General features: G+C 43.1%; 1 protein-coding gene across 1 annotated transcript in view; it reads right to left on the bottom strand.

Moving 5' to 3' along the window:
* Positions 1–23,502, bottom strand: part of LOC126162753 (probable chitinase 10) — a 375,310-nt gene that overhangs the window by 61,333 nt on the left and 290,475 nt on the right. The window contains exon 9 of the mRNA XM_049919434.1: positions 17,547–17,743. Within this exon, the coding sequence (XP_049775391.1) occupies positions 17,547–17,743 (197 nt within the window). The remainder of the gene's footprint in view (positions 1–17,546; positions 17,744–23,502) is intronic.

The raw sequence follows: 23,502 nt of genomic DNA, 5'->3' as shown, positions 1-23,502 counted from the left end.
TTCTGTACATCACGTTACGAGGCAATCCAGATATGCTCAATAGTATTAATGTCTGGCGAGTTTCGTAGCTAGTCGGAGTGTTTAAACTCGTAAGAGTGTTCCTGGAGTAATTCTGGGCGTGTGGGGTGTTGCATTGTCGCACTGGAATTGCCCCAGTCCGTCTAAATGCACAATGGACACGAATGGTCGCAGGTCATCAGACAGGATGCTTACGTACGGGTCGCCTGTCACCGTCGTATCTATACGAATCAGGAGTCCCATATCATTCCAGTTGCACATGCTCCACACCACTGCAGAGCCTCCACCAGCTTGAACAGTCCCCTGCTGACATGCAGGGTCCAGGGATTCATGAGGTTGTCTCCATTCCCGTACACCTCCATCCGCTCGATACAATTTTAAACAAAGTTCGTCCGACCAGGCAACATGTTTCCAGTCATCAACAGTCCAATGTCTGTGTCGGCCGGCCCAGGCGAGGCGTAAAGGTTTATGTCGTGCAGTCATCAAGGGTACATGAGTGGGCCTTCGGCTCCCAAAGCCCATATCGATGATGAAACTTCCTGGTAGATTAAAACTGTGTGCCGGACCGAGACTCGAACTCATGACCTTTGCCTTTCGCAGGCAAGTGCTCTACCATCTAAGCTACCCAAGTATAACTCACGCCCCGTCGTCACAGCTTTACTTCTGCCAGTACCTCGTCTCCTACCTTCCGGACTTCGCAGATGCTCTCCTGCGCACAGTCTGCTGCAGAGTGAAAATCTCATTCTGGAAACATCCCCCAGGCTGTGGCTAAGCCATGTCTCAGCAATATCCTTTCTTCCAGGAGTGCTAGTTCTGCAAGGTTCGCAGGAGAGCTTCTGTGAAGTTTGGAAACGACTGCCATGAAAGCAGGAGACCCCGGGTCCGAGCCCCAGTCGGGGCACACAATTTCAACTGTCCCCGTTGAAGTATATCAACGCCCGTTGGCAGCGTTGGGTCTTGATTTAATTATCATTTATGAAAGTTTAGGTCTGGCGGTCGCGCGCGGATAGCCAAACGATAAGTTGACCTCATGCGATACACGGGAAATCCGGGTTCGAGTACTCGTCTGGCATAAATTTTCACATGTCACTACAGGGTAGTAGATGTATAACTAATAAAGCTTTTGTCAGACAATTGTCAGTCAGAGAATTAATTTCGTACAGCTGTAGACGGTCAAAAGTGTCAGCTCTTTCAGGCATCCATGTCAGAACTGTTCCTAAAGTCCTAAACATTTTCTGTGAGGTTACTATCAGACGATTTAGCAGGCCAGTCGAGATGTGATGGTTTCCTGAGTGTTCGACAAACCAGGAACGTATACGTGTATTCCTGTGACCACGGCTTTTGCTCTCTAGAAAGATGGAAATGTCCACTCCATGCTCACCGTGTAGATGAAGAACAAAAGACAACAGCTGGTCGACGAATATGTTGAAATAAACACGCTCCTAGACGTTCAGGGCAGCCTGAATAAGTGGGTCCAAGCCATGGTAGGAAAATACCCCCAAAATGTCACCGAACCACCTCTGCCGAGAAGTACACGCACCACACACGGTGGTTACCCGTCTCATTCCGTCGCTGGTACACTCGACGGCTTGCCTTACTTGAAAAACAGGTAAAATTGCTACTCTCGACGCACCACTAGTCAGCTAATGTCCAGCTTTTGTGTTGTTTGGCCCACTGAAGATGTCCAGCTTCATCTGCTGCTGCGAGCAATTGCCTTTTGCGAGATACTGATTCAAGGTCTCTATTACATGTAGTTCCCTGTACAAATTTGTGGACCATATGGATTTCCAGTAACCAACTGTGGAAATTTCTGTACCGTTTGAAACTGATTGTCATTGAGAAGGAAAACACTTGTCTTCATTCCCCGTCGGCAAGGAACGTCTTACGACCACTGTTTCTACGCCTTGTAACACGTCCGACAGTAGTACGTCGTTTCTTGTAGCGATTGGCAGTCGGCGTTGATACGCCAACAAATCTTGTGTTTACTTTTTCAGCAAAAAACTATAATAACGTGTAAAGAAAATTGTACATACACTCCTGGAAATGGAAAAAAGAACACATTGACACCGGTGTGTCAGACCCACCATACTTGCTCCGGACACTGCGAGAGGGCTGTACAAGCAATGATCACACGCACGGCACAGCGGACACACCAGGAACCGCGGTGTTGGCCGTCGAATGGCGCTAGCTGCGCAGCATTTGTGCACCGCCGCCGTCAGTGTCAGCCAGTTTGCCGTGGCATACGGAGCTCCATCGCAGTCTTTAACACTGGTAGCATGCCGCGACAGCGTGGACGTGAACCGTATGTGCAGTTGACGGACTTTGAGCGAGGGCGTATAGTGGGCATGCGGGAGGCCGGGTGGACGTACCGCCGAATTGCTCAACACGTGGGGCGTGAGGTCTCCACAGTACATCGATGTTGTCGCCAGTGGTCGGCGGAAGGTGCACGTGGCCATCGACCTGGGACCGGACCGCAGCGACGCACGGATGCACGCCAAGACCGTAGGATCCTACGCAGTGCCGTAGGGGACCGCACCGCCACTTCCCAGCAAATTAGGGACACTGTTGCTCCTGGGGTATCGGCGAGGACCATTCGCAACCGTCTCCATGAAGCTGGGCTACGGTCCCGCACACCGTTAGGCCGTCTTCCGCTCACGCCCCAACATCGTGCAGCAGCCCGCCTCCAGTGGTGTCGCGACAGGCGTGAATGGAGGGACGAATGGAGACGTGTCGTCTTCAGCGATGAGAGTCGCTTCTGCCTTGGTGCCAATGATGGTCGTATGCGTGTTTGGCGCCGTGCAGGTGAGCGCCACAATCAGGACTGCATACGACCGGGGCACACAGGGCCAACACCCGGCATCATGGTGTGGGGAGCGATCTCCTACACTGGCCGTACACCACTGGTGATCGTCGAGGGGACACTGAATAGTGCACGGTACATCCAAACCGTCATCGAACCCATCGTTCTACCATTCCTAGACCGGCAAGGGAACTTTCTGTTCCAACAGGACAATGCACGTCCGCATGTATCCCGTGCCACCCAACGTGCTCTAGAAGGTGTGAGTCAACTACCCTGGCCAGCAAGATCTCCGGATCTGTCCCCCATTGAGCATGTTTGGGACTGGATGAAGCGTCGTCTCACGCGGTCTGCACGTCCAGCACGAACGCTGGTCCAACTGAGGCGCCAGGTGGAAATGGCATGGCAAGCCGTTCCACAGGACTACATCCAGCATCTCTACGATCGTCTCCATGGGAGAATAGCAGCCTGCATTGCTGCGAAAGGTGGATATACACTGTACTAGTGCCGACATTGTGCATGCTCTGTTGCCTGTGTCTATGTGCCTGTGGTTCTGTCAGTGTGATCATGTGATGTATCTGACCCCAGGAATGTGTCAATAAAGTTTCCCCTTCCTGGGACAATGAATTCACGGTGTTCTTATTTCAATTTCCAGGAGTGTATTTGCGATAGTGGTAGAGAACGTCTGCATGACAGTGAAAGAAACAGAAGAGTAAACATGGCATGGCGTACGTTTAGTAAATAGACTTGACTTTTCAAAACTAAGCTTCAGATGTGTCTGAAAAGAGATTCTTACACTCATCGTGTATTAACCGTTTCACGTATGGCCATGTGACACGGACATAAAGAGTGGAAATCGTTTATAAACTGAGGGTTGCTCATCGAATAATGGTGATATGTATGTTGGTGGTCTCGACTACATGTAGAAATAGGACCTAGATCAAAGGCAGACTGAAGTCTGTGTCATAATTATCGTTTATGAACTGAGGGTTGATCATCGAATAACGGTGATACGTATGTTGGTGTTCTCGACTACATGTAGGAAAAGGTCCTAGATCAAAGGCAGACTGAAGTCTGTGTCATAATTATGAAAGTTATGAAAATGACGTAGAGGTTGCAGGGTTTGTAACCGGGCGAATTGGTGGTAGACGAATCAAGAAAGTGCTTTGTTGAATTCAAAGATATGCATAATTGCATGCATTAGCTGCATTTCATGCATACCTACATAATATTTTCTTGGTATGTTCATTCTTGTCAGAGAATCAAAGAATGTTTTATTGTATCATTTCTGACTTCTCTACCGCAACGTTAATGTCAAGAAAAGACAGAAAACATTTAAGCCGCATTCAAGCAGTGACACAGGGAAACATAAAATCCCTTGGTATACACACTGTCGCTTCCGAGAAGTCTAAAAGCGACGAAGTCGTACCACTTGCTCCATTTTAGTTCTAGCTTTCGCTCGTTTGTTCTCTGATGTATGTATGATGCCACAGATTCTTTTCATGAGTGAACGGATCAGTGATTGGGACAAGTACAGTGCGTTTTTCATGCGTTCTTTGAAACTAACTTTACATTCACAGCATAAAGATTTACTTAATCGTAGAATCATTCATGAATCTTAAAAGCTGGTTGATATAAAATCCTGTCCGCAGCTCGTGGTCGTGCGGTAGCGTTCTCGCTTCCCCCGCCCGGGTTTCCGGGTTCGATTCCCGGCGGGGTCAGGGATTTTCTCTGCCTCGTGATGACTGGGTGTTTTGTGACGTCCTTAGGTTAGTTAGGTTTAAGTAGTTCTAAGTTCTAGGGGACTGATGACCATAGCTGTTAAGTCCCATAGTGCTCAGAGCCATTTGATATAAAATCCTGAATCGATGTTTGTGTAGTTTAACTTTATCTTAGTAAACGACATCATTGATGAAACACGAGGCTGCATCTAGTGGCCGGCCGGAGTGGCCGAATGGTTCTAGGCGCTACAGTCTGGAACTGCGCGACCGCTACGGTCGCAGGTTCGAATCCTGCCTCGGGCATGGATGTGTGTGATGTCCTTAGGTTAGTTAGGTTTAAGTAGTTCTAAGTTCTAGGGGACTGATGACCTCAGAAGTTAAGTCCTATAGTGGTCAGAGTCATTTGAACCCTGCATCTAGTATTATGTTCATTGTCAATAAACAGCAAACGTTGTGGCAGATTTTTCGCATTTCCTTGAAGCACACCTGACATTCTTTATATACTGCCAGTCCTTCACAGACTTACTACGTTTTGTACTCCTCCACTGGGTTTCCAATTTGACTAGATATCCGAGTTGCAGTGCTTCATCTTTCTCTAGGTAATCCTACAACATTTCAAACCCTTGTCTAATAACTTTTGCCCATCCAATATCGCGATCCTCTAAGAGGAGACAGCAGAATTAATCATTTAATTGATGAAGTAGATGCTGTTCAATTTTAGCAGCCAACCGAAGTGCGCATTTTATTCAGTAATGCAATTCGTTTCGACAGATCTGTTCCACCTTAGAGTCGAAATTATCACTTCCATTCTTGTAGGTACTTACATGAGTATGAAAAGTAGCAAAAAAAAAAAAAGGAGAATGTTGGAACGTTGCGTTGGACTTTGTCAGTCACGGATGTTGATTCGTCCACGAAATGACGGCAGTCTGGCGGAAGGCCTTCGGGGAATTTCAGCGCTGTGAGTTTTCTCGGTACAAGTGCATCACAGCTGAAGCCTGCCCGCCTTTCACTGCAGTTATTCAGCTCGCTAACAATTGAAAGATCGCCAAGTAGGTGGGTGTGTCGTCGTCGTAACGGCTCGGTCACGATGTACAATTGTGTGCAGCTGGCGAACAAGAAACGGCCGCCATCTGTGGCACAACGCGCCGCTGTCACTTTTCACGGCGCTCGGGCTGCCGCTCTGGAAGGTACGGACGAAAGTGAAAACTGCCTGGAATGGCCAGCTGAGAGGGACAGTGCGGATGGGACGTTTCGCAGCAAGCTCCAGCGGAACGCGACAGGGAGTTCCAACAGGAGCCACGGCAGTCAGTAGAATATGAGAGTAGTTTCCTGGAATCACGGCGGGGACATAGACTCTGCGGTCGAGTGAGCCTGAAAACCAGTTACATCTGGTATCGGAGTCCCTAACCCACCTCGTTGTCGGTCTTCGCTACCGCTTCGTCACCGTCGTCTTAACTACGATAGTTATGCTGTGACGCTGCTCGAACCTGCCTTCCCATCAATGCGATCAATGGGCCGGTTTCACACTGTGCGACTCAAGATATAAAGTCATTGTTCATGTGCACTTCACACTTTCGGATATTGAGTCACTTTTGTTCTACACAACATTTGCATTTATTCCCGGAAATAAACGCCTTACTCAGAGAGACACTTGCTTGGCGAATAACTGGCATGAAGATGTCTCTTATTCTCAGCATAGGGCAAAGCTGTTACGACAGTACGATATGAGCGCATAGCGGTATATTAGTATCACTTTTAAAAATTTTGTATAACCGGATAACTGGACACTGGTGGGAAGTAATCATAAAAGAAGAAAAGGCATGTTTAACGAGTCATCCACGGCGATGTATTCATAGACGGCTCATTAGCTTGGATCGAACGAGAAAAGGATAGGAGATGGAACAGCTTTTTCAAAAGAACCATCCGAAGATTCTCCTTAAGCTATTTAGAGGAACCACAGTAAACGTAAGCTGGAAAGCCTCGCTAATTGCAAATTTGAGGCCAATGCCTCAACAAAGCACCAGTTCATGTTCTTGTTCAATCAGTAGCTACTTAAAATTTTTTGGTTTATGTTTTCTGCTTCGTCTGCAGAAGGCGAGGAGGAACGTTATTAAAATAAATTTCGTCAGATACGCCGTAACTGCTTCATTATAACGAAAAGAATTAAAAAGAAATTGAAACAGCGTATATGTTATTCTTTGGTACATTAAATAGAAGTTAAGATAATAACTTTACTTTTACACAGAGGAAAACAATGAACGAGACAAGAAACGATAGTAACTGTAAACACTTAAGAAGTCTGCAGGTGCTGATTATCTAATTGCACGCAGGGTACTGAAGCCGACCAAGAGAGGAACATGAGCCAGTGTGTTTCAACGTGGGTGAGGTCTGGAGAGAGAGAGAGAGTACAGTTTTATTTCACATTTCTTCTTACTTTTTTTATCACAATATCTACTCTAATTAAACTCGTTACGACTAATTTTCGAATGGGTGCTGATAACCTCGTCGTTGAGGGCCCCTAACCTACAAGCGCACACACACACACACACACACACACACACACACACACACACACATACACATACTTATGTGTCTTAACAACTATAACAAGTTACGTCTCCAACAGTTGCAGGCATATATGGAATATATAAGTAAACATATGATGGTATATAAAACACTCTTGTCGGCTGCAAATAGAGAGAATGCTGTGTTTAATTTAATACAACAGCCGGCAACTGTGAAGTAACTGTTCTCAATAACATCGTCAGTTTTACTTCTCGGGCTGTACTACTCATTTACGTAAAGCGTGATTACGTTTTTTTCGCTTATCAATTCAATACTAAAAGTTAAGGTAATAACTGTAATGTAACTGCTGACATGTGACAATTTAAAGGTTTGGGTCGGAATTTGTCCGGCGCAATTTTTTAAATTGTGCTACATACAGAAAAGATATTGTATTCGACAAAGAGTAAAGGATTCCTTTGTAATCTTAAATAACAGCATGATATGTGATCTCATATTTTGTCTGCACGATTTATTTACATATCCAGCTGCGGGGGTAATTTCACTGGCTACAATCGTGAAACTTAAATAACACAATAATTAGGCAGTAATAACTATTTAACACATTTTTGTTGTGCCCCAAAACGCTTGCAACTGGTCTATTTGGTGTCAGGCTGTCAGAGGTATTTTATATTAAATCGTAATCATTGCAGGAAAGTGCAAATGCAAAGGATTCTTTGATGCGTAAGTATACGACGAGGATTACATGAACCCGATGTTTCTCTCAGTTCTTCAGCTGTCTAGTGGTGCTTCTTTAGGACCAATATTTTGGTGAGTTCACACGCGATACAAAGAAGACTTGACAATATGTCTTTGTGTGCTGGTAGTTCTAAGTCTAACACCGATTTAATTTACAGGTTTCTCTAGTTTCACTCTTCTCACAACAAAATCACGTAGTAATAACATGCCAACGATTTACACTATACGCTAAATGTTTAGGTAATGTGAGTCAAACAAAATAGAAGTAGCCTACGTACACTATATATGTCGAACATGTCATCGACTTCATATACACGTACAAAAATACGGCCTTAAATACACAAGACATTAAAATTTTGTTCTACTCCGCATTTCCCACAATTACATTAAAAACAGTTCTTCATCCCCAGTTCTGCCCAATGTTTTCCGGCGGATTCCCTTCGCTGCAAGCCAAATGCCGGAATAGGAAATCATCTCCCAAATATTCCGAATGAGGGAATCTATCTCACATCCAGTTCGGCTAGTATTTCACTAACCCATCGCTCACTATACACTGCGTCACTTCTCGAAAAGGCCAGACTACCTCGAGAGTGAAAAGAAAAGAAAAAGAAAACGGACGCGAAAAGGAAAGTTAAAAATGAGAAGGAATGTATTTCAACATAACACATTGCGCATTTCACATGCGCAACCTTTAAATACTAAAATTCATGTAAAAGGGAACAAATTAAATTATTGTCCTGTTTCGAGACCTAGGTGAGGCAGAAGAGAGAGAGAGAGAGAGAGAGAGAGAGAGAGAGAGAGAGTAAATTGTATATTTCTTTCGGGAAATTGCAAACTATTTAAGCAGAATTCTGCTCTTGCGCTACCATCATTAGAAATAGTGACGCAATTTTTCAGGTTACTGAGTACTTCCGCCTCGTTGACTAAGTATTAGAGTCTATGCCGTTCATAGCACTTGGCGGAGTGCACAGTACGAGAGCGGGCTGTGGCGGCAGTTCGCGACCCCGCGCAACGCTAGCGGCTGGATACCTTGCGTAAGCGACCCCAGAAACGATCCATTTATACGCATGCGCAAAAACCAGGCCCCGGCGGCAACTTTCACATTTTAGCCTGCACGGGTACACATTTTTTTACCGTTCCGTTCTTTTACGCCGTCTGAGGCACGAGCGGCCTTCTGCGCGAGGACAGTCGAACAGACTGTTGATTTCCTTGCTCTCAGAATGCCTAGCGGCCTTGTTTCTTGCACACGTATTTAAGTCAGGGATTAGGCGCATTTAGACACAGAAGTACACCTAGTAAGCAACGTCGGGCTGTTGCTATAAATGTGAATGAGGAATTTACGTAACGAGAACATTAGGAACGAAAATTTTCGTTCGCTGCGTATTTTATAGGTTACCACCGTTAGGTCTGGCAGAAACGTTGGCGCTTTCTCGTAGAAATAAACCTGAACTGGTTTCGCCCACAGTTTCAATATTTTCACTGAAATAATAGTCAACTGTACGCTAAATTTTACACGATATTTCCTTAAGGCTATCGTACCGCCCTCTCTTGAAGCAATAAGTCATTTCATACCACAAAGGCTTTCACGACCTAAATCTTGCGGGTTGTATGGTCGTGGCCCGTCTAACTGTTTAGTTCCTAACATTTCCTCCAGAGCTACAGTGGACATCTTCAGAGCTGCGCCTGGTTTTTAGACCAACAAAGTGTGTCGAGCCCTCAGATCAGTAACAGATAAACGCTCATCTCTGTCGGAATGATGTAGAAAATGTTCAAATGTGTGTGAAATCGTATGGGACTCAACTGCTAAGGTCACCAGTCCCTAAGCTTACACACTACTTAACTAGAACCTCCGCCGAGACCAGCCGCACAGTCCATGACTGCAGCGCCTAAGGCGGCTCGGCTAATCCCGCGCGGGGGAATGATGTACAATAAGATTTCACGTACCTGTGGTAAGGCCTACATCGGAACTAAAAACAGAAGCGCGAATGCGCGCCTAATGGAACATAAATGCCTTTTACAACCAGAGAAAGTATAGAAATCATCTGTAGTAGATAGAGTTATATATGCTAGCCATGAAGTACATATATGCATTGCTACCATGTAATTTTATAACAGCCTAAAGTGTGATATAAAAATATACCTATAAAAACGTTAATATTGTGATATGTGGTGAATCTTCTGTTTTGTTTTTCTGTGTAAAATATTTTTGTAATTAAAATCACAGTAAAAATGTTTGGTCAAAGATGTAGTTCAATTATTGTGGCCATTCTGTGCCCTCTTTTTTCGTCTTGCTGTTCGAGAGCAATCACATATACCGTATTTCTATGTACCGTAACTTTAGATAAAATATAAGTTATTTTTGAAATAAGTAAGTGAAATTTAATTGCAATATTCGACTTGATTATATCATATAGCAATAACTACAACTTCTTATGAGTATTTGCATCTATCTTTCCAGGGGCAGTAAAGAAAGAATTGGTGACGAATTGTTTGAGGATAGAACGACCGCGCACAATACGCCATCTCTCGTTACCTATTTAATATTGCTAAGCAGAACCGCGCTGAGATCGAGTTGCCAATCCTTTCCTTTCCTTCCTCACGTATATTTTCTACGTAAGAATCATAGTAGGCTGCTCGGTCAATTCCCTACGAACAATGATGTCGTTATTCACTTCAGTTGCTTGATGTATAGTGCCTCATATTTATAGGCGATAACGTCGTAATTACCTGAATAAGTAATTTGCACTATTAACGGTAATCCTTAATTCCATTAATCTATATTTTTTGCTCATATCTGCCGTCTTGAACGTTTCTCTCACCCGTCGCAGAATTGCATATTAAACAGTATTTATATTTGTCGTGACATATTGGATTCAAATGGTTCTAAGCACTATGGGACTTAACAAAAAATGGGTTCAAATGGCTCTGAGCACTATGGGACTCAACTTCTGAGGCCATTACTCCCCTAGAACTTAGAACTAGTGAAACCTAACTAACCTAAGGACATCACACACATCCATGCCCGAGGCAGGATTCGAACCTGAGACCGTAGCAGCAGCGTGGTTCCCAACTGAAGTGCCAAGAAACGCTTGGTCACAGCGGCCGGCCGTATTGGGAAAAGTCTACATGATAGTAGTTCTGCTTAGCGATACTGAATAGCCTTTCCTTGCGTTATAAATTCTAGAATGAAATTCTTCACAGAACATGATCTTCAGTGAGGAAACCATTAAGTGAAGTTTCCCGAATCGTAAATTTTATCTGCAATGTGAAACTATTATCCTTGTCTGTATCTAAAAATATATGCGTGGGAACAGTTTTAATGGAAAAGAGGACGCACGATAATGATATTCGGACATCGGCTCTACAGATTCAATATATAAGTTTTATCTTTGACAGACGACAGTTCGATAGTTTAGTTTTATCTTTGACAAGGGTTATATCTGTCGATCACGACCTGTTTTTCATGGTAAATATGTCGCTCTCGGACATCCGACACGTCAGTTAGCGAGACAGAATGGAAGCAGGAGCAGCTCTGAAGATGTCAAACGCACTTCTGGACGAAACTTTAGGAACAAAAATGTTCCACGGATCACGGCCATACAATCCGGAAGAATCACCAGCAAATACGTCACTTGCAGCACGTCACACAGCGTGACAAATTTCCGTTGGTGGGAGGCCTGGAACACAGTGCTATCAGCCGCGCGAGGGCAGCTGATGATTTACTTCGTGGAAAGGCAGTGGTTCCGGTTCAAAGACTGAGGTGTCAGTACGCTACTTCCTACTAATGACTAACACTGCCGCAGGCTGAGGACCGCACAACGACTGGTCAGTGGTACGTCGTAGCCTAGGCGTAACCACTGACTTCATATTATCACTATTATTATTATTATTATTATTATTATTATTACAGTACAAGAACGAGCAACACCTGATGATAATAGAATGAGAAAGTTCTGTTCCTTGGAGATGGTTGCTAACGATAAGGACATTCGGCAGCTATTGTCACGATCTCTACACTGTCTCCACGTTAAGGAACAGCCATCAATTCGGATATAGTCTGATACACGATTCATCTACGCCAGTTGCGCGAGAACCACTGGCACAAAACGTGCGTCCGTGTGTTAAGGTGAATGTGTTTCCGATGTATATATATGGACGTGGTTGATATCATATCTAGAAAGTCAATTTTAAACAGAGCAGGCTATCCTTCCTCTTGTAATTCCGTTGTTACGGCCTGTGTACGACCACCTTCACAGATTAGATTTTCCTCTTTGCTCTGAAAAGCTCTTCACCCCTACCCTTCTCCTCCGTTTCCCGTCTTACGAGGTGCTGGTGTCCTCTTCTGTTGTTTGTTCTGTTGGTGGTCATTTACGTCGTTCCTATATCATTAGAGGCCTATCTGTCGCTTATCTGTGGCGTATTAGTTGTTGCGTGCTTATATTTCCTGTTGTCCTTCCCTGCCACCTCGAACGCTATCCCAGTCCTGTTCTTCCTAAGTTAACCAGCTCTCAGGCAAATTCCGGTACGGTTCCTTTGAAAGAGCACCGCCGACTTAATTCCCCATCTTCCTTGATTCGATTTCCGCCCCCACCTTTCACGTCATATTTCCGGCCTAGTTCTTTCCCAAGGAATTGTCTTACTTTTTCTGCACCATGACAGCCTAATTTTGGCGTCTCAGTCACGTATAATACAGCGTTGCTCATTATTGCCTTGCAATCTCTGATCGATCAAGATGGCAAAATGGGTATTGTACTGGAACTGCGTTCTGAAGGATCGTATCAAATAAAACCCTGCCATGGGTTCCTTAAACTGCTTAAGACGGTATGGTTCCTTTCAAGCAGACAGGAAAGATTTCCATCCCGTAACATGTCCATTTCTAGCTTGTGCACTATCTCCTATAATCGTGTCATCTACTGAATATGAAACTGTAATCTTCCTTCCATCAATTTTGCAGTATATGTGTTTACCATCGTTTGACAGGTTGTTTTCGTTGCAGGCTTTTCTGGTCATACAGTAGGTCATTCGCACTTCCTTTTCCCTTTCCTCCACCTCACTGACTGGTTTTTTTTTTTCTCAGCTTTATCTTAAAACACCGTTTTCCATGTTGTCTTCCAGTGTTTCTCAATCTCAAGTGGTGTCCAGTGTTTTTTGCTCTTTTAGTTGTAGAGAATTATAGTCTTACTTCTCTTCGAATTTTTCTCACGTTATCGACTGCTTTCCTTCCTTCTCCTTCAAGCCTGTCTCACTATTGTTACGATGTTCGCTATTGCTATGCACAACGTTCTGACGCCTCTTGTCAGTCTTGGCGCCATTAGAAGACATCGTGTAAGTTTGGTCTCATGAAGTAGTTATTTATTATAACAGTTTTAAAAGGCACGAAGAACTCAGTATAGTACACGTCGTTCATAGCTGTAATGTCCGCCCCGATAGTTAAGTGGTCAGCATGACGGATTGCCGTCCTAAGGGCCCGGGTTCGATTCCCGGTTGGGTCGGAGATTTTCTCCGCTCAGGGACTGGGTGTTGTGTTGTCTTCATCATCATTTCATCCTCATCCGGCGCGCAGGTCTCCCAATGTCGGCTCGAATGTAGTAAGACCTGCCCCGTAAGAGGCCTCGCGGCCAATGATGCCAAACGCTCATTTCATTTCCATAGCTGTAATAACAAGAATAGCAGCACTTTTGCGGATTTGGAACTGGTGTCTCTTGTGAGATCATGACTTTAAACCTCCCACTTGACTATGTCGTAAACAATACATTATGAAAATGTGTCATATTACTCACAAAACTGAGCTTCAAAACAATTTCGCGAATAATGAAAAATTACATGTAACAAAGGCATTTTAATTTTCCTCTGTTTTATCGTATGCTCTATAAAAATAATTTAATACATACTCTGTATATCCAGTTAATTAAGCGGAGTATGTATCATGTGATACAGCGACAAGACGAGTTTCCACGCTTAGAGACGTCCAGGCAGTAGACAGAACAGTTCCACAGTATATCTAGGTATCGAGGAACATAGTAACCTCCTCCAACGTGTAATTCCATAAAGCAGATCATCGTATAAATCGCTATTTATCGTATAAACGTGACCGTTTTACACTTGTATTAGTTTCACCTGTCATTATTATAGTGAATGCAGTACCTGAGTCAAGATATATCGTGCGATTAATACTTGTCATTTACTACCCAATACTACAGCTGCTCCTTGTCGTAAATACGGTATGTTTCATTTAAAGCCACAGTTGAGTGTTAGAGCACATGGCAGGTACTATTTCTGCTGCGAAAAATGATGCCAGATTCAAGTTATAACTCTAGGATGAACACTGGTGTTGCATTCATTGTAATAATGACGCACATGGCGTCTAATGACCACTAACCCAAGACGAAACAAGAAACGGTGATATGGAGTGTATTTATGAAAATTAATTTATTACTATAAATTACTGTGTGTTCCTACGCACAAAATATCCAAGTTTATCTGTTCTTTCTCGTACTAAAGAAATAATAAAAAAATTATACTAGGCATGAAATATGGAAAATTGCTTCATAGATATCAGGCCTAATATTCAGTGTCTAATGATCTTAATGTCAACGGGATTTTAGCTAGTGTAGGTTATGCAAGAAAATTTGGAACATTACGCTCGATGGTGTTAACGTGCGATCGCCGAATATGGCGATGACTACTTTAATTCCTGTACGCCTCTCTGACTTGGAAAGCTGTTTCGAGTCCTCAAATGTCACCTGCAGGTCCTCTAGGAGTGTCCAAAGTGCTGTAATTAAATCAGGAGGTTGGATATTACGGTCAGTGAAAGTGAGTTACGAAACCGGCAATCTATCTCTCGCACCAGGTACCCACTGAACTTGGTGATGTAAGTTTGTGAATGGTCTCCGTTGGCTGCTACATACTGTCTACCAAACGCTGCAAGATACTCCACGAAATTAACGTGAGACTCTTACCGCCCAAGAAAATTTCTGTGCAACGACCTCGCAGTCTAGGGAACGTTAAATCGCGTAATGAAAATACAGTTCGTCGTAATACTTCCTTATACAGAGAAATATTCATTTCTGTGTCTCTTTGCTGAATCTCCGCAGAAATTATAATGAACTATTTAGTTGTAGATGGAATGTTTATTAACAACATACATTAGTAATTAGTGGAATCAACATTATCTAAGTAATGGTGCTTAAATGAGTGCATAGAGCTTCAGATAATTGTCTGTGGTTTGTACTTTATTATCTCGATCCCTTTAGTACATTTATTTGAAAAATTATTTTATTTGTCAAAGGTGTAACAACGTCGTTTCTCCTCAACACAAAGGAAAAACATTCAAAGTTGCAAATTTCACTGTTATCTACTTGTGACTAATTTCTGGTAGGATCCACTTTTGCGAAATAATATTTTGAATATCTGGTACGTATACTTTGAACCGATACGTTCTGTGTTTTTGACGTACGCATAATAATATGGTAACGGCTGAATCACATATCATTGTAATTTTGGTTTCCTGTCCTATAGGATGATTTGAAAATGAATCCCGATATGAAACTGGTCGACAAGTAAATAAAAGTGAAATTTGCAACTTTGGCGTTCTTGCGTTGTGTTGATTAACACAAGTTGCTGCCCTGCAATTACTCCAGCATGCTGAAAGTTCGTCCTTTCTTCTTCCTAGCTTCGTTCATATATGAAACTGTAACCTAACGTGTAGTAGTGTAAAAAGTTGCTAAAGGTACATTTAATTTGATTATTTCCCTTGGTTGGGTTAAATTGTCTTGAATACCCGACGCTACAACTTATAAATATACTGTATGTAATAAGAAATGGAAAATGGGAATTCTGACTAATTTCTCGAATGTTTGCAATTACTTTCATTCTTTGAGATTTTTTTTGTTAAGATAAAACTTGTTAATATGCCTTCGATTTTAATTCTGCATTATTTGTAAGTGGTACTTAAAAGAATACAACAATCAAAAAGATACTCCCTCAGATGTTATATGTATATTTGAAACATGTCCTACATGCTTTGACATACGTTACTTCTGAAAACCATAATGAAAAATCGTAGCAAGATTACATAACGATGGTCCACTCACAAAAGGTCCTTTTATGACCTGTGTTTAATTTGCGATAAGTTTTCTGTCGTTGAAGATGGTTTAAGACCGAAACCGGCAGCAGAATAATGTCATTATCAGAGACAGCACAGTGAAAAACATTTTGTAGTATTGAAAGAGATAGATATTCCAGAAATTAAAAATTTAGCTGTGTAGATGGCCTTTATGAACGTCCACACCTTGTCTCAACGTTGCAAGAATTTTTCCTTTAGTAGCGGCCAATACTTTCGTCATGCAGTACGCTAAGGGTTTAATACACTGTAATCGCATTCGGTTCATATCCCCGTCCAATCATCCAGGTGAAGATTTTCCATCATTTCCCTAAATCGATCCATGAAAGGGCACTACCTGTTTCCTCCTTCATCCTTGCAAACATTCTGAGTTTGTAGACCGTCTCTAATGACGTCGATGTCGACGAGACGTTAAAACTTAATATTCCTTCCTCTTTCTTTAATACGCTTCTACTGCAGCTTCGCCCTGTGAATAATTTATCCAGCACCCGCTATTAGGATCCGCAGCGTCATAATTGTTCCTCACTCAAATGGTTCAAATGGCTCTGAGCACTATGGGACTTAACTTCTGAGGTCATCAGTCCCCTAGAACTTAGAACTACTTAAACCTAACTAACCTAAAGACAACACACACACCCATGCCCGAGGCAGGATTCGAACCTGCGACCGTAGCGGTCGCGCGGTTCTAGACTGTAGCGCCTAGAACCGCTCGGCCACTCCGGCCGGCCTGTTCCTCACTAGCATGAGCAAATTCCATTGTAATCTAAGTGGAGAAACTTAAGGCAGGCATTGCAACTTAGCTGTAGAGAATTATTTGCTTTATCATTTACAGTCGTTTCTGAGTATACATTCACGTTCAGTAAAAAAAAAAACCGAACACCTTGAACAACTAGAGATAGGACGTTCATAATGGTTGGTTAGTTTATTTGGGGGAGGGTTGGCCGAGCGGTTCTAGGCGCTACAGTCTGGAACCACGCGACCGCTACGGTCGCAGGTTCGAATCCTGCCTCGGGCATGGGTGTGTGTGATGTACTTAGGTTAGTTAGGTTTAAGTAGTTCTAAGTTCTAGGGGACTGATGACCTCAGTCCTATACAGCTCAGAACCATTTGAACCAACAACAGTGAGGTCCGGATTAGGGAAGGATGGGGAAGAAGTCGGCCGTGCCTTTTTAAAGGACCCATCCCAGCATTTGTCTGAAGCGACGTAAGAAAATCACGGAAAACCTGAATCATGATGGCCGGATATGTGTTTGAACCGTCGTCCGTCACCGGGCAAGTGACTTTCAAGTACAATGTCTCCCCTTCACGGGAATATATACAATGGCTGTACGAGTACAGGTTGTAGACACATGGTGGGTGACATGGATATTTGGGTCTGGTCATGATTTGTGCTCAGATAGCGTAATGGTAAGGCGACCGCCAAAAGCGGGAAATCCGGATTCGAGTGCTGGTCCGGCAAAAATTTTCATTGTCGTCATTCCACTGTACAGCGGATGGTTGTCCATATTCACAACAGAGAATATATTTCATGTATTCAGAGGACTCGGTTTGTCTGGAAAGTACAGTACAACTAAGATGTTAGAGTCTGGCCCACTGCCAGCGGCTGCAGCCGTGGTCAGAGACTTACTGTTGAGATCGATGACCTCGTTGGAGAGGTCGGCGGGCGCCTGCTTGGTGGGCTTGCGCACGCGGTTGAGCACCTCGCTGACGTCGATCTTGATGGGCGCCGGCTTGGTGGTGGCCTCGAGGCTGACGGTGCGCGCCACCTTGCTCCAGTCCACGTCCTTGGCGTTGGGGCCTCGCGACACGCCGCGCAGCTCCTCCCTGCCGGACAAGCAAGTCACCTCGTTCACCGTCCGCAACAATTCCATTTAAAACACCAATAAATGTTATTGTCATACTGGCAATCTCCTATCCCATATTCGTAAATAAAAGTATTTATTTTTTCGTATGCAAGTGGTGGTGTCTTATACACTAAAGAGCCAATGAAACTGGTACACCTGTCTAATATCGTGAAGGGTCCCCGCGAGCACGCAGAAGTGCCGCGGCACGACGTGGCATGGACGCGACTACTGTCTGAAGTAGCGCTGGAAGGAACTGAACTGAATCCTGAAGAGCTGTCCATAAATCCTAAGAGCACGATGGGGTGGAGATCTCTTCAGAACAGTACGTTGCAAGGCATCCCAGATATGCTCAATAATGTTCATGTTTGGGGAGCTTCGTGCCAGTGGAAGTGTGTAAACTCAGAAGAGTGTTCCTGGAGCCACTCTGTAGCAATTCTGGACGTGTGGCGTGTTTCATTGTCCCGCTGGAATTGCCCCAGTCCGTCTAAATGCGCAATTTGACATGAATGGATGCAGGTGATCAAGCAGGATGCTTACGCACGTGTCACCTGTCAGAGTCGTATCTAGACTTATCAGGGGTTCCATATCACTCCAACTGCACACGCCATTACAGAGCCTCCATCAGCTTGAACAGTCCCCTGATGACATGCAGGGACCATGGATTCATGAGGTTGTCTCCATACCCGTACAAGTCCATCCGTTCGATGTAATTTGAAACGAGACTCGTCCGACTAGGCTACATGTTTCCAGTCATCAACAGTCCAATGGTGTTGAGGGGACCAGGCCTTTAACTGGTACAGTAAATTAGAGACCTCTCCAAAGCACACCATTTCCATTACAGTTTGTTGCGCGTAAGTGTCGAAAAATGTGACGTCTTTGGCACAACATACTACCTACTAATCTTATCTGGAAGTTAGCTTCCGGTGTTATTTGGTTGTGAATTAGGAAAAAGGAAAGGAAATACAGCCTGTAAGCATTTTATTGATCCCTTGCACCATAGTTCCGATCGGTGAATGTCGCAGCTCTCTCCAGTGAGGAGGCCACGAGTCGCGAGTGGATTGTAGAGAAACAATTCACTATAAAAGGACGGGAATTGAGCTGCTTTGTAGCCTAATCCTACCAGCCCATCGCAGATTCTTATCTGATCGCTCATAAACGATGGATATCTGGAGCCAAACAAAGCAGAACGAGGACGTCATAACGTCACATTTAACACATCGTTCGGTTATAGACATTTTTATAGCGTTTCCTTGGAAATAATAGCAAAAGTTACGTCAGAGTTGCTTCAAGAAACAGCTGCACCATTTCTGCCGTAGTGGTGTTTGTGAAGAGGAGATAACAAATGATACCTTCTTCTGTTGCACTAATCAGCGTGAACTTACACATGCTTCATTACGACATGTGCTTAAACTGATCTGTCTATCGCAAACTGAAGTAGCGCCGTCATTAGCGGAGAGTAACTAGAAGGTATGCAATCTTATTCACGTTTGTAGCCAACTTGAAAATCCGTGTTTAGTTCTGGAACATATACAGTAGTGTTGTGTGAAAATGTTGTTGTAATTGTGGTCGCCTGTCAGAAGACTGGTGCAGCTCTCCACGCTAGACTGTCCATCGCAAGTTTGTCGGCTGTGAGGGCACATTTTGATTTACAATAGTTTCAGCGCTGTTTGGTGATATATTGTCGTAGATTACCAGAGAAATTATATTTTTCATCTCTCCTGTGTATGGGAAACAAAATACAGTCTGTTCTGCATCGGAAGGAATTATACTCGTAATATTTAATCGATTTATGAGTCTCTCTTACTTCACGATAAACATTTTTTTTCATTCGTACCGTTTATCGTGATCCCCAAAAAACTTAGTGTTTTATTACGATAGTTAGCTTTCATTTTGATAATTAGTGAAAGTTTTTCTGTGATAACCTACTGATACAAGCATATCCATGCGGGTCAGGGATTTTCTCTGCCTCGTGATGGCTGGGTGTTGTGTGCTGTCCTTAGGTTAGTTAGGTTTAAGTAGTTCTAAGTTCTAGGGGACTTATGACCACAGCAGTTGAGTCCCATAGTGCTCAGAGCCATTTGAGCCATTTGTATTTTTGATTCTGGCGTCGATATACTGTGCTAACCGCTACAGCTATAGAGCTGGTTTACGATGGGAATCGTTTCCTTTCCGTTATACAGTTTAAGTTCTTATAGTGACGAACATTCCGACTTACCACTGAGAAGTACATATGTTCGGAGCTGCGTATCGCAGTCTTCGCTTGAGCTTATTTTCCGATAGTAGCAGATATTTATTTTTGTCAATCTCTTTACTCCGCCCTGTGTGTCGTGGTTTTCACTACAGTTGTGGAACTGTTTTGGCGATAATTTTGTTTCTTTCCGACAAATAGTTAAAGCTCTTCTTCCCAAACCCTTTTTGATTCGAAACCGCAAACCGCAGTCTCCTCTTGAGCTGTATAGCTAAAGATTTTCTTACGGTGTTAACTACGACATATTTGCGGTAGATAGCTTTTAACTCATACAGGTATGAGCACATTTTACTATACTCGAATCAGTTTCTTTCCGACAAATACTTAATGTGCTTCTAATGGAACTGTTTTCAGTTTTCCCCTTAAAATATATACATTCTTAACTGCGTAACGCAGTCTCCTCTTGAGCTATGTAGGCAAAGTGTATTTTCCGTTATTAACTACCTTTCGTTTACGACAGATATTTCCTTTTATTTCGTACTGTATATAGTGGTGTCCATTACAGCTACAGAGCGTGTTCTTGGGATACTCTTTTCGTTTCTTTTCCAACATTTTCTTTTTCTGTTATGAATATGTGATTGATCGTAATAGTTGTTCGCGATGTAATAGATTCCTGTAATCAAAACTGCATGTGTTTCTTACGTTTAAAAGAAAAAAAAATCGCTACTGACATGACGTCATAGTCGCCATGTCGTTTCCGTTTCTCGAGTGTATACGACACCACTGACAGAAGTCTGACTAAGACTGGTATAGCGAATCCCTCTTTATCCGTCTCTTCATGTCTGCTAAACTACAGCAGCCTACATCCCCATCATCTTGCTTGCCGAGATCAAACCTTTCTTTCCCTCTTGAAGTCTCAGTATGTGATTTATCGATCTATCCCTTATTTTAATCAAGTTTTTCCATGAAGCTGTTTTCTCCCAAATTCTATGCAGGTCCTCTTCATTATTTATTCGATGCACTCTTAACATCTCCGGCATTCTTTTGCAACAAGACGTTATGATAGTTTCCACTCTCTTATTGAAGATTCCTTCAAGCCTCAGGAAGCGTCCTTTCAACCCTTCTTTTAGTAAGCTTGTGCCATTGTGACGATTCCTTGAAGCCTCAGGAAGCGTCCTCTCAACCCTTCTTTTAGTAAGCTTGTGCCATTAATTTCCTTTTTCCCAATTCTATTCAGTACGTCCTCATTTGTTATTTGATGTACCTATGCAGTCCTTAGCATTCTTTCTTAGCACCGCGTTTCAAACGCTTCTGTTCTCTTCTTGTCTGAACTATTTGTTGCCCACTACCCAGACAAATAATTTCCGAGAAGTATTCCGAATACTTAAATTTATATTCGATGTTAGCAAATTTCTGTTTTGCGGAAATGTTTTTCTTGCTATTGCCAGTCTACATTCTCGTTGTTTCAGCATTGTCAGTTATTTTGTTGCCAAAATATAAAGGTCAAACATTACCTTTGGTAACTAGTTATAAGCTGTTCAGTTTATTGCATTACATTGCATTATTTGTTATTGGAATAACAGTTCTGGCCGAAAGAGATATTTTGAGATGCCAAGTATTGCTCAGGCCCTGCTTAAAAATTGTGAGGATTGTCTTTCTAGCAGTATTACGAAACCTTACTTTTAGTGCCTTGCGTAGCTGTTGACTAAAGCACTAACCAACTTTTGGAGACTTGCAGTCCTCATGCTACAGAGTCAAACGAGCGAAAGAATTTGCTCCACACTACCGCCCCTACTACGCTAACAGAACGATAGTAATTTACTGTTGTTTCATATAAGTATCTCACTTGAAAGTAACTAACGAATTTGGTGGGTTTGACCAATACATACTGCTGCTGTATTATGAACCCGATCAGAGCACTCATTGGAAGAAAGGCCAAGGAATGCGACGTGTGAATACTCTAAGTTTTGTGTCTGCCACACTAGTTAGCTGGTCACGGATGTGGTAATTAAAAAGGTCACATAAGTTACATAGCTTCTTTTCCTAGCACACATGGGAGATTGGAACACTTTGTTCAGTACGTTTACCCACACGGCACACAGCCTCGTGTAGCATCTGACTACGATCTGCTCATTATATTTTCTACACCCTCTAGGAGTTACTAAGTGGAATTTACAGACATCCCAAGGTTACTGTTTCTGTCTCGCCTAAACATCTCCCGTTAACGGTTTTCCACCATTATCGATTATTTGCTTTCTGATTTGTGATAAATGTGAAAATATACAATGGGAATGCAGATCTTAAAACGATTTACTGTTTCGTACCTTTTTCCTTTAAAAGCTACAGTCTACGAGCTCTAAAACGTTCATTCTGCAATACGTACTGCAGTTTCTTACCCCAGACCCCCATCTTCCCCTTTCCCCCTCTCTCCAGTCACGAGGTAACGCGATTCATCAGGTGTCGCGTCATTAACGCACTTGATTCTTTTCTTACCTGCAGATTTTTCAACTTCCTATCTATTAGCCTACTCAACTAAACTGAATTTTTGTCACGCCGTCTCACTTCAGAAAATTTGCTCGATACCGAAACATTCGCTACAGGCAACAAACTTCCTTTTAAGGTGCGAATGAAAGAGGATGCATTTTATCAGAGTTGTTCTTCTAAATGTACTAGCAGGAGTTTTGAGGCGAAGGAATTGTTTCTTACTAAACAGTTGAAGGAAAAGGGTGAATGCTATTTCTGTTTTCCCCTTTTCCTTCTAGAATTATCTAGATTAAATGCTCTGCATAACTGCGTGATGTAGCAGGCTTAGCAGAAATGTTCTAGCAAACCTGTTGCGAAAGTGTGTTTTAGTTTGTGTAAACTGAGGACGGAGGTGACATCATGCAACGGATGTGAAAGTACGGTCTAACTTGCGCAACGCAAATGCTTATTACAATCACGCAAAATAATGACGGGACTAAACGAGCCTTGTTTCGAAACTTTTTAACATGTAGTGCTATAAAAAGCATTTCTGTCTGACTTTCGCGACCTGTAATTATGGTACATACTGACTTAGAAAATACAAAAACTGAAATAAAGTTTTACTTCGAAAATGTTTTCCATTTTCATGCGACGTGGAATAATGATCGATTTCATCTTGAAATTCTGGTCACCATTCGACACCCATATTGCAAATGTAACGCAGAAATTACACCAACTGCATGCGCCCTATAGTCCTGATCTCTCTCCACACGATTATCACGGTTTCGCTTCCTTAAAAAAGGCCTTGAATGGCCGACAAGGTCCCGTCCGACGAGGATGTGTAGCAGGCAGTTTCGGACTTGATCACGCAGCAGGACACGGTGCTTTACGCAACAGGTATCGGTGGGATGATTGCTTCAATGCTTACGGCGCTTTTGCCTGACTTGCACACCAATTCCGGACTTCTGAACGGAAAGTTTTTGATTTCCCTTTGGGTAAGGTGAGGTAAATCCGACCGGGTGGGTAAACCCGACCACCCTCTATTTGTGAGAAACGGCAAAGCGGAGCGATTTCGCATCAGTGTTACC

The sequence above is a fragment of the Schistocerca cancellata genome, chromosome 2 (genome assembly GCF_023864275.1).
Source record: "Schistocerca cancellata isolate TAMUIC-IGC-003103 chromosome 2, iqSchCanc2.1, whole genome shotgun sequence".
NCBI lineage: Eukaryota > Metazoa > Arthropoda > Insecta > Orthoptera > Acrididae > Schistocerca > Schistocerca cancellata.
This window is presented reverse-complemented; position numbering and strand designations above follow the sequence as displayed.